At 42.4% G+C, this 12,402-nt stretch overlaps 1 protein-coding gene across 2 annotated transcripts in view; it reads left to right on the top strand.

Annotated features, from left to right (window-relative positions):
* PTPRG (protein tyrosine phosphatase receptor type G) overlaps positions 1 to 12,402 on the top strand; it is a 583,893-nt gene that overhangs the window by 397,723 nt on the left and 173,768 nt on the right. For both annotated transcript variants that reach the window (XM_073569806.1, XM_073569808.1), the window contains exon 8: positions 3,420 to 3,612. In XM_073569806.1, the coding sequence (XP_073425907.1) occupies positions 3,420 to 3,612 (193 nt within the window). The remainder of the gene's footprint in view (positions 1 to 3,419; positions 3,613 to 12,402) is intronic.

Here is a 12,402-nt window from a genome sequence, read left to right as displayed (position 1 = left end):
AGTAATGTAAATAAAAATAATTTAAAAAAAAAAAACGGTGTGGGGTCCCCCTATTTTTGACAACCAGCCTTGCTAAAGCAGACAGCTGAGGCAATTGCAGGCGATTGTTTTCCTGATGCAGATTTTACATTACTAGTGACATTTCCTCAATGCTGTTAGTGACTGCAGACTTGAGCCCCAAGCCTGGACAACCCTTCTATATGTCTGCAGAACGCACACTGTGCACTGTTGTGATTCTTAAGTGCTGGTGGCAGGAAGTCACATGACGGCAAATATCTCATTTCCATAGATTTGGTCACTTGCCAACTGGACATGGGTGGATCCGCTCGATACAAGTACATCGAGCAAGCCTGGACACGTCTAGTTGGAATGTGGCCGGTCTAGTCGGAATGATCAAAGATTGTGTGCACTCAGAGGTTTCGAATAGTTTAGAAGTTTAAAGCGTTTCTGGTCAGTTACCACTCCAAAAACTCCTCGAAAATCTCTGGGCGTACATAGCCAAAAGAAGACAAAAAAACTTTTTTTTTTTTTTAGTTATTCCTGAAGCAGTTTTTGATCACCTTTGTGGGGGGGGGAAACTAAGCCAATACCTTTACAAACTCCCTCTCAAAATCGGTTCAGTGATGGATTCTCAGTTAACTCATTCTGCAGCCAGCATTGTGAATGTTAACAAAGAGCTTGTAGAAGCTAAACCATGCAACATTTTCAATGAAACCCAAGCTTTAATAATGTTTGCAGCTTTTATTGTGAAATCTAGTGGCAGATTTTGATTCGAGAGAGATGGAAAAAGGGGCAGAAATCCAAAAACTGCCATCTTATTCTCATGCAGAGTGGGGCACCTTTTTTTGTGCCATGTTCTATTGATCTTATTTTGATCTGATTTGTCACCGTCCTTATCAACGAACCAAAGTGCCAGACACCCATTTCTCTGGCAGATTTTGGTTCCTATTTTTGCTCTTTCTCTTTCATTTCTGTTTAGTATCCCTTTAACTGATGGAGCTATCGTCTGACGTCTGTTCATCCGCCTGCTGGCAGAGTGCTGGTTCTGGTTTTCAGATAGTGTCCACATCACCTGTATGTAGGCGGCCAGATTTTAATTCTGCATGTTCTTACATGATTGTACAGCTCCATCTGTTTATTTGGCTCGATGTTTTATCAGGAGAGGCTGAAAGTCACAACGCAAATCATGCGAGCACAGAAAGGTGCAAAACCGACACCGCGGATCTTTTTTTTCTATATATAAAGTGAATTTGCCAGATGTTCCTGCTGCATTATTGATGGCGCCGCAGAATTGATTGGCCAATGTTGTTGTTTTATTTACGGGTTTGGTTTTATGAGCTTTTTTTATTACAGATCAAGAACGTTAAAATATTAAAATATTTGCTTAATGAAACTGAAGCACCAATCACCATGACGGATGAATGGATTGTATGCTAATGAGTGGAATCTTAGTAAAGCTTTCGCTGATGGGTTTGCATTGATGTACATGTCCGCGGGCCAGATCATGGGGGTGTGCAAATTTGGACCAAGTTGGGGGCCTGTACAACTGTTTCTACATGGATGGGGAAGGGCTTAATGACTCAAAGTTGTTGGTATGTATAGAAATTGGAATCCAGTTATTACTTTGTGAGATCTGTCTCCATCTTTTTAAGAGGATCTTTCCTGGTTATTTTTTTTTTTATTTTAAACTTCGTACCGCCTTCACTAATTCTGGAACAGTTTTTTTTTTCTTCTTTTTCTTCTGTGCCCCGCTATTCCAAAGTTATGCCCCCCAGTAGACATGAGTGGATTGATTTGTGCAACACTGAACCTCTGTGCAGGTCAGTGCGCTGCGGGCAGGAGCTGCTCGCTGCGGGCGGGAGCTGCTCTCTACGGGCGGGAGCTGCTCTCTGCGGGCGGGAGCTGCTCTCTGCGGGCGGGAGCTACATAAGTTTACTGAGCTTCCTGGTTCCCACTGCAGTGTTTAATTTGCTGGCATGGCGTGACTTCATCTGTGTGGGGTGCAGCACACAGGTTATGTCTAGTGATGAGCGAGTGTGCTTGCATAAGGTGTTATCCCCGAGCACGCTCTTTTCCTAATCGAGTATTTTCAGCATGTTGGGAAAAAAAATACTTGAGCCACCTCGGCTGCATGTTTCACGGCTGTTCAACAGCTGCAACACATGCAGGCATTACTCATTTGTTAAACAGCTGCAACAACACATGCAGAAATTGTCTAACAGCCGCAGTGACTTGAGCACCTTTTTCGAGCATGCCGAAAATACTCGATTAGGACACGAGCGCACTTGTATAGCACCTTATCAGAGCACGCTCGCTCATCACTAGTTACATCTCGCCAGCCTGGCTAATCATAAGCCAAGTAGGCAATCCGGGAGGGTAAGAAGAATCATGCAGCTCCTGTCCACAGCCATAGAGCACTGACCTGGACCAGGATTGCGCCAAGCAGTCCACTCATCTCTACCCCCCCAATAATAATGGTGCAAATTGTTCCTTCAACCAACCAAGAACGTCCTGGTGGGCATTTTCACATTTTGATTGGCCAGCATCAGAGGAGAAACGAAAAACACCCACAGAGAATTTATGTGGAATACATCCAGTTGGTTGAAGGGAAAATTTGCACTATTACTGGGGTGGGGTGGGGGGGCATAACTTAGAAATAGAAGGGCACAGAAGAAAAAGAAAAACTGCTCCAAAATCAGCAGAGCAATAGAATGAGGAGCTCAATTTAAATAAAAAAAAAAATCCAGTGATTGGCCTCCTTCAAGTATTGTCTCCTTTAGGCTTGATTCAGATGTCAGGGTTTTTTCTCTTATGGACCAGCCTGTTTTTCATCCATTTTTCATCTGTGTCCATTTTTGCTATTGGTTTGGCATCCAGTTTTTGTAAATTCCTTCCATATTACACTGTTGGTACTCAAAAGAAAAAAAACAAATCATAAAACTACAAAATTTATAATATTCTCAGTAAAAAAATTAATTTTCCTGCAGAGTTTCATATACTACAAATTTATACACCGTTTTCCCAGCACTGTAATAAAGTGAGATTTTCCTATAGGCAGTGCCCACCGGTGGACAAAAATTTACCAAAATGCAATTTTTATTTATTTATTTTTTTTCAACCTAGAAACATTTCTAAAATCCTGAAACATTAGGAATATGTGTTTAGTGTAAAAATAGGGGAAAGTATCTTCAGTTCAGGGGCCACCAACTTTATCGGTCTCCTAAACTCTTATCCTTGTCCTAAATTTGCGAGTATTTTTGAGGCTATGGACTTGTCTGATTCTTTGGTCCATCTTGGAATTTTTTTTTTCCGCGGGTGGACATATTTTCGATGTAGCTTTTCAAGGCGGAGAACATGTGAATCCAAGTCATGGTGAGCTTCTATAAATAATGCTCTTCTGTGTAATTTTGTGGTTTCAGCTGGAAGCTTTCTATTCCATATTTACCACGGAGCAGCAGGACCACGTCAAGTCCGTGGATTATTTGAGGAACAACTTCAGACCAAAACAGCCTCTAAATGACAGGGTCGTGTACAAGTCTGCTGTGAAGGACGCTTGGAGCCAAGACATGTCTGACGACTTGGACAATCTTTTTGGCACGGAAGCTTCGAAAGGTAACGTGCTCCACATGTTGTAGACCTGTTGTAGGTTCTTTTTCTTTCGGTTACAAATGAACTCGGAAAGACAGGTGTTTAATTAAGATGCCGTTCTGAAAAACAGCAGGATTTTATTTTCTGCTTCAGTCAACATATCCCACTGAGCCAAAGAGATGAATAAACCTCGCTTCGGAGAATCGCGGGTAAAATGTGCAAGTGACTATTTAGCCACCCAACTTCCGAAACAAGGGTTGATGTGCTCCTGTGCCCCAATGTCGGGTGGTTACGGGCAGATGCTTCTACTTTTCAGGATTATGGATCCATATATTTGCCGAAATTGCATCCATGCCTTGTTTATACTTCAATATTAAAAATCCATAATGCTCACGGTTGAGTGCCACCTTCGCACCATACTTTTTTTCTAAAAGCAATGCTCGAAGATTGAATGACTTAAATGTTTGTTCATTCAAATGGAATATTAATAAAAAAAAAGCTACCTATTAAGAGACACATTTTTATTGACATTATACATTTTTTTCCTCCTATCACGATTTAATACTCAAATCATACTGCCTGCTCTGTACCGAAGACTTTTCTAAAGTCTCAGTAACATCACAGACAGGGTTACAATCAGAGTATATATATATATATATATATATATATATATATATATATATATATATATATATATACACAGCGCATAACACAGGAACCACTACTTGTAATAGATTGTCACAGCTCACCTCCTCTACGGTCACTGATAACACAAGATCCACCATTCACAGCAGGTGATGTCACAACTCACCTTCACCCCCTGTACAATGACAGATAACGCCTCTATATTCAGTAGATAACACAGGATCCACTAATCACAATAGGTGAAATCACAGCTCACATCATCCTCCTGTAAAATGACTGATAACATCTCTATATATGTAGAGAATACAGGATCCACCATTCACAATGGCTGATATCACAGCCCACCTTTTCCTCCTACTGTTCAATGACAGATAAAGCCTCTATATATAGTAGTTAACACAGGATCCACCAGTCACAATATGTCACAGCTCACCTTCTCCTCCTGTACAATGACTGATAACACCTCTATATACAGTAGCTAACATAGGATCCACCATTCACAATAGGTGATGTCGCAGCTCACCTCCTCCTCCTGTACAATGACTGATAGCACCTCTATGTACAGTAGATAATACAGGATCCACCATTCACAATAGCTGATATCACAGCTCACCTCTTCCTCCTTCTGTTCAATGACAGATAAAGGCTCTATATACAGTCGATAACACAGGATCCACCAGTCACAATATGTCACAGCTCACCTCCTCCTCTTATACAATGACTGATAGCACCTCTATATACAGTAGATAATACAAGATCCACCATTTACAATAGGTGATGTCACAGCTCACCTCCTTACGGCATGCGCAGTTATTACTCCTATACAAACTAATAGATACAGAGCAGGTCTATTGCTGCTAATGTCCATGTGGCTGCTGAAAAAGAACAGGAGGTGAGAGACTAATATTATGTCTAATTGCCAGAATGAAAAGGTTAACCCCTTTCCGACGTCAGGCGTAATAGTACGCCGACATCGGACTCCCTCTCTTTGATGTGGGCTCCGGCAGTGAGCCTATATCTTTCACGGCGCATGTGATTCCACCCGCGGCTGTTAACCTGGTTAATGCCGCTGACAGCGGCATTTAACTTGTGCTTCCACCCACCGGTGACCCCCGTCATGTGATCGCGGGTCACCGGTTTGTTGGCATGACAACCAGAGGACTCCTGGAGACCTCTATGGTTGTCAGTGCCAGCTTGCTGTGAGCACCATATTTAACTTTCGTTGGCTTAAATTGACTCTGTTTCTGTTTCTCCTTGTTATATATAAGGGCCGTATTGACGCTCTCCTACTGATTAAAATGATATCTCAGGTGAACTTGGTTTTGCAGATTTTCTTTAATTCTTGTTTGAAGTTTCCTTGTATCCATATCTTTGTGCATTTGTAGGGATCTCTGGGCGGGACTGTGGGCGGGGTCTTTAGTTTTGTTCCCTCCTTTCCTCTGTATCTGGGTGTCTATTCTTCATTTAAAATTTCATCCTAGCCGCAGGCGACGCTTGTCCAGAATTGATCTAAAGATGATTTTCAGTAAAATGGCGCCAATGACACTGAGCAATCTACCCATGCACAGCCACCGGCGCCATTTTCCTGAAGACTTCCAAGTGATCAATCTGTGCAGGTGCCGCCTGCGGCTAGGACGGTGTCTGCACAAAATTTTTAATAGAGACACCCCAAAACATTGGAGGGGAGGGAACAAACCTAAAGACCCCGCCCACAGTCTCGCCCCCATGCCCAAAGATATCGATACAAGGAAACTTCAAACACGGATTAAAGAAAATCTACAAAGCTGATTTATTCACCTGAGCTATCATTTTAATCAGTATGACAGGGCCAATATGGCCCTGTCTGTACTTTACTTAGTAGAATGCTGTCGTTAAGTTCCCTTTAACTAAAATCTGATTTACATAATAAAACATTTTCTGGTTCCCTTTTAGCAAAAACATCTAATGATTAGTGATGAGCAAACGTGTTCGATTAAGGTGTTATCTGAGCATGCTCAGGAGCTAACGGAGTGTCATCGGTGTGCTGGAGAAATATGTTCGACTCCCTGCTGCTGCATGTCTCGCGGCTGATCGACAGCATGCGGGGGTTGGCTAACAAACAGGAAACCGCTGCATGTGTTGTGACTGTCTAAGGCTAGTTTCACACTAGCGTTTGCGGGCGCAGGGCCGCCGCTAAGCCCCGGCCGCGCCCCCTCCGGGCATCTCCTCCACCGATCGCATGACTGTGCATGCGATCAGCGTACCCTATACTTAGCGTTGGGTGCGCTGATCGTGCGCTGGTCTGATTTTGCTGGCGCTGCGCCCAGCACACAAAATTGCAACACAGCGCGTTTTTGTTCGCTGGGCGCAGCGCCAAAAGGGCGCAGCTCCAGCAAAATCAGACCAGCGCACCCAATGCTAAGTAAAGGGTACGCTTATCGCATGCACAGTCATGTGATTGGAGGAGGGGGTGCGGCCGGGGGCAGGGCTTAGCGGCGGCCCTGAGCTACGCCCGCAAACGCTAGTGTGAAACTAGCCTAAAAGCTGCGAGACATACAGCCGCGGGGACTCGAGCATCTTTGTCGAACACCCCGAAGACACTGAGTTAGCACCTGGGCTGTGGAGTCAAATTCCATTTTGGTGGAGTCGGAGTCATGGAAATTGAGGAGCCGGAGTACAAGGTTTGGCTTATCAACTCCACAGCCCTGGCAGGCCTGTGGAGTCGGAGCCGGTGTCATGGAAATTGAGGAGTCGGAGAGTTGGCTTACCGACTCCACAGCCCTGGTTAGCACCCGAGCATGCTCGGAGAACACTTTATCAAAGCCCATTTATTCATCACTACTAATGATGTCGAACCATTGTAAATTTGTTTTTTTATTTTGCATAATTTTGTGTTTCCATTGTATATGGTTATATTGTAGTATAGCAGTTTTCAATTTTTTTTTCCATTTTTCTTCCTTATTGATGTTCGTAACGTCACTTTGTCCTCGGTTCATACTACTTTCCGTATTCCAAATGGACAGCAGCTGTGCCCGTGTACGAGTAGCTTTCTATGTACGTCGTCGAGTGTTCTGCTTCTGTTTTTTCTTCCAGAATTTGCGGAATGTTTCTAATTTCCGTTAAAGCCTCCTTTTGAATTGCACACTCGAGCTGCATTTCCTCCCGCTCATTGCATTTGGTCCACGTTTCCAAAAGTCCCGGCCAATTCCATTACAAATACATTTGTGCATCTGAAAGGGAGATAAAAGCACTTTTGTGCAGCGTCCCAAAAAATCCTTCAGGTGTTCCCAGGCCAAAGTAGCCCGGAGTGAACCAACAATTGTGTCATTACGACATTGCTTGGCGTCTTCCGTGAGGTGGCTCCGAGAGAGGAGCTAATTTGCTCCCGTTACCTAAATCGCTTCAATCGCTTTCTGCCAATAGCTGTAATTATTACAAGCGCAAGCACATTGATTCTTTCTGCCTGATCAGGGGAATTAAAAAGAAAAATACGACCGGTTTGTGACGGGGAATTGTTTTTTCTTTAATGAACCTCAAATGGATGACCTTAATCTCTATGTATTATGTGGTTAATTGGCGCTCTCGGTCCACATACTGCTATACACTTGGGGTAATCAGTCCGGTAGAACATAAATGATGGCTATAAACTGGAGTCACGAGGTCGAATCCCAAAAGGGGGAAGTTGTTCATTGAGGTCATTTGTAATGCCCCCGCTTACATTACAAAAGCCTTGTGGTGGTACTTTGATTTTTGGTCAATAAGCGATCGGTCACGTCAGTTTGTGCAATCGGAAGCAGATGGGCCCCACTAATTACTATGGGATCTGTTTAGCGGGTTAAACTTTTTTTTCTTTCTGTTCTAAAATAAAATCTTTTTAACATTCTAAAAAAAAAAAACCAGACCCATTCCTTAATAATGGTTCTAATTGCGTAACTAATGACATCCCTTTGGTTTGCTCATTAAACTGAACAGAGATTATTTGACTTCCTTTGAAACTGTCCTGAACCCCTTCATGGCGGAGCCCTTTTTTCATTTTTGCGTTTCTTTTTCGCTTTCCACTTCTTCCCAGAGCGTAACCTTTTTAAGTTTTCCGTCAATGTTGTTTTTATTTAAATGATGAAAAAAAAATCCAAAACTTGTAAAAAGAAAAAAAAAAAATTGGGAAATTTTCCAATACCCTTAGCGTCTCTGTTTTTCAGGATCTGGGGCCGGGTGAGGGCTTATTTTTTGCGTGCCGAGCTGACTTTTTTACCGATACCATTTTAGTTTGTATACGTTCTTTTGATCACCCGTTATTGCATTTTAATGCAATGTTGTGGCGACCCAAAAAAATGTATTTCTGGGGTTTTGACTTTTTTTCTTCGCTGCGCTGTTTATCAATCGGATTAATTCTTTTTATAGCTTGATAGATCAAGCAATTCTGAGCGCGGCGATACCAAATATGTGTATGTTTGATTTTGATTTTATTTTGAATGGGGCAAAATTGGGGTGATTTGAACTTTTTATATTTTTATTTTTTCAATATTTTAAAAACATTTTTTTTTTTTTTTTTCACTTTTTGCATGTCTATATGGGAGACTAGAAGCTCCAGTTGTCCGATCGCCTCTTCTACACACAGGCGATGATCAGATCGCCTGTACGTAGCAGAAATGCTCACCTGCTATGAGCGCCGACCACTGGGCTGCACTCATAGTAATACGGCTAAGACATCCATATAGAGCTCCTGGAGACCTCTGGTGGTCATGCCAACCCATCAGTGATCTGAGATCACGTGACAGGGTCACCGGTGGGTGGGATTTCCGGCGCGCTTCCCGGAAGTGCAACTTAAATGCCGCTGTCGGAGATTGATAGCGGCATTTAACAGGTTGGCAGCCAGGGGTGGATCACGATTCCACCTGCGGCTGTTAGAGGCACATGTCAGCTGTTCAAAACAGCTGACATGTCACGGGAAAGATGTGGGCTCAGCGCCAGAGCCCACATCAAAGGGGGAGACAAAACACTCTTCTGCAACATGTCCAGTGATATTGTCACATCTTTTTATTAGGCATCCTTCTAAAATGTTAACAAACGGGAAGAAAGTTCCTTATCTATGGATTCTCCAATATTGCTGTCTAAGGCCTGTTTCACACTTAATTTTTTTTTTGTGTCAGTTAAAATCCGCCAAAATGGCGGAAAGCGGATCCGTTGCTAACTGATGTGAACGGATGGCACCAGACCGTTTTTTTGACGGATCCGATGAATGAAGACTTTTAAAGGAACTGCAGCCTGGGGAGGAGAGAATGAGAGAGAGAGAGAGAGAATTTTGTTCCAGCCTCCAGAACAGACTTTAGGGTTACATTTCCGGCTGAGTGAAGACTTTCGGGCATGCGCAGTGTGAAGTGCGGATCCTGCCGGCCGAAAAAACGTTACATGCTCCTTTCGGGCATGTTGGCGGACGGCAAAATTTTGGTGGATCTGCAAAAAAATATCAGTCAAGATCCACCGGTAATGCAACTCAATGGGAAAAAAAAACGGATCCGCCAAACAAAATGGCGGATCCGTTTTTTTTTGCAAAACGGCGGATCTTGACTGATGGACAAAAACTGAAGTGTGAAACAGGCCTAATTGAGAGCATGAACCCTCCATTCTCGCAGTTAGGTTTGTGCTATGTCTGCAGTACACACCACCATACTAGTGCATGAGTCAGCCACCACAATTGTTACAACCCGTTGCAAAACTGCCTAAACATGTTTCGCCATAAAACCTGCTTGATCAAGGAACCGCCACCACAGTTGTTAAAACCTATCACACTATCCACCATGACCTATTTCACCACTAAACCTGCTTGATCAAGGAACCGCCGCCACAATTGGTAAAACCTATCACACAAGCCACCATGACATGTTTCACCATTAAACCTGCTTTATCAGCGGTGCAGGGGCTTTTATGAAGCGATTTTCAGTGAATAACTGATTTGTTTCATCATTTTTGCTGTTGGAAGCAGAGGGGGCCACATTGATTCTTATGGGGTCCATTTGGTGATGGTTTTTAGAATGTGAAGTTATAAAAAAAAAAAATGCAACCCAAATGGACCATTTAATAAACAATGGGGCAAAATTGATGCAACAGATCTCACTCCATTTCTTCGTTCCGAAAACAGAATGAAAGATTGGACATGTGAACATCCTAAGAAACGTTTAAAATTTAATTAAAGAAATTAAACCTTATGATTCACTATCCTCAAGTACAATTTTTTTTTTTTTTCATTTTCTGATACAACAATTGATAGAGTAGTGCGTATATATTGTTTAGTTCACATAGTTCCGAACGGAGCCTGCAGGCCACCAATTTGTTCCGGTGCAGAGTTTGTACTTTATTACAAGACCAGGCATCCGCTGACCTTTTCGGCAAAAAATTTCCTCTGCTCTGAACCAAATACGTAAACTCCTTCTGAAGCTAAAAAAAAAAAAAAGCCCAAAGACTTTGTCAATTATGAGCATTTACTGCTCTTCTGACCTTTTACCTTCCTGATTCATAAAATCTGTATCCTGAGCTTTATTTCATAAAGAATTTAACCTCATGTCTGCTGGAAGCTTTGAGGATGAGTAAGTGATTAATTTTATGCCTGTATTTCTAGATTTTGCTCCATATCCAGCGGGTGAAATAAGTATTGAACACGTCACTCATTTTCTAAGTAAATCTATTTCTAAATGTGCTGTTGACATGAATTTCTCACCAGATGTCTGCTAACAACCCGTCCAGTCCACACAGGCAGAGAAATCAAACCATATACGTCCAAAAACGATATGTAATAATGAGAAATGACACTGGGAAAAACTATTGAATACTTACTGAAATATATTTAATACTTCATACAAAAGCCTTTGTTGTTGATGACAGCTTAAAGACACCTTTATGGAGAAACTAGTCGCAGGCATTGCTCAGGTGTAATTTTGCCCAATTGTTCCACACAAACACTCATCACATCCTGAAGGCCCCGTGGGCCCATTCTATGAAATCTGAGCTTTAGTTTCTTCCATATATGTTTCTATTGGATTCAGGTCCGGTGATCGGCTCGGCCATTCTAGCAGCTTTATTTTCTTTCTCGGAAACCAATAGAGAGTTTCCTTCGCTGTGTGTTTGGGTTAATTGTCTTGCTAAAATATCCACCCTCGTATCATCATCATCATCATCATCCTAGTAGATGGCAGCACATTTTTTATCAAGAATGTCTCATTACATTTGTCCATTCATCCTTCCTTCAATTATATGAAGTTTGCCAGTGCTGTATGCTGAAAAACCGCTCCACGCCATGATGTTCCCATCTCCAAACTTCACTGTTGATGTGGTGTTTTGGGGTGATATGCAGTGCCTTTTGGCCTCCAAACATGGTATGTATTATGACATCCAAAGAATTAAATTTTGTTCTCGTCTGACCAGACCATATTCTCCCAGTATTTCACAGTCTTGTCTAAATGTTGTTGAGCAAACTTTAAGCACAGTTAAACTTGCTTTTTGTTCAGCAATGGAGTCTTGAGTGTTGAGCGTGCATACAGGCCATGAAGTGCATTACTTATTGTTTTGTTTGAAAAAATTGTACCTGCTGATTCAAGGTCTTTCTGTGGCTTTCCACAGGTGGTCATTGGCTCTTAGACAACTCTTCTGCTAATTATTTTCATTACTCTGTCTGAAATCTTGCAGGGTGCACCTAATCGCGTCCAGTTTTAGTGTAACGATATTCTCTCCACTTATGGATTATGGCCCCACAGTGTTCTCTAGTATGGAAATTCTTCTGTAACTAATTCAATCAGTATGCTTTGCAACAATAAGGTTGCAAAGGTCTTGAGACAGCTCCCTGCTTTTGCCCATGTGAGATGTTTCTTGTTTGGCACCTTAGTAATGAAACAAATTTTTACAGGCCATCAGTTGAACCAGCTGATATTATTTTTCACTGTTTCAGGATTGCTTTCTAATTACTGAATGCAGTTGGTGTCATGACTTTCCATAGCTTTTTGCACCTTTCTTCATGTGTTCAATACTTTTTCCCCTGAGTGATTCGACATCATAGCATGTCACAGATTTTTATTTAAAGGGAATCCGTCACCCCTTTTTTTGACTATGAACTGCCGGCACCGACATCAGGGGCTTATCTACAGCATTCTGTAATGCTGTAGATAAGCGCCCCCCCCCCCCCCCCCCCCCCCCGATGTA

Source organism: Dendrobates tinctorius, unplaced genomic scaffold (genome assembly GCF_039654945.1).
Source record: "Dendrobates tinctorius isolate UK_male_01 unplaced genomic scaffold, ASM3965494v1 ptg000027l, whole genome shotgun sequence".
NCBI lineage: Eukaryota > Metazoa > Chordata > Amphibia > Anura > Dendrobatidae > Dendrobates > Dendrobates tinctorius.
The sequence above is the reverse complement of the archived record's forward strand: the minus strand, read 5'-3'. Positions and strand labels throughout refer to the sequence as shown.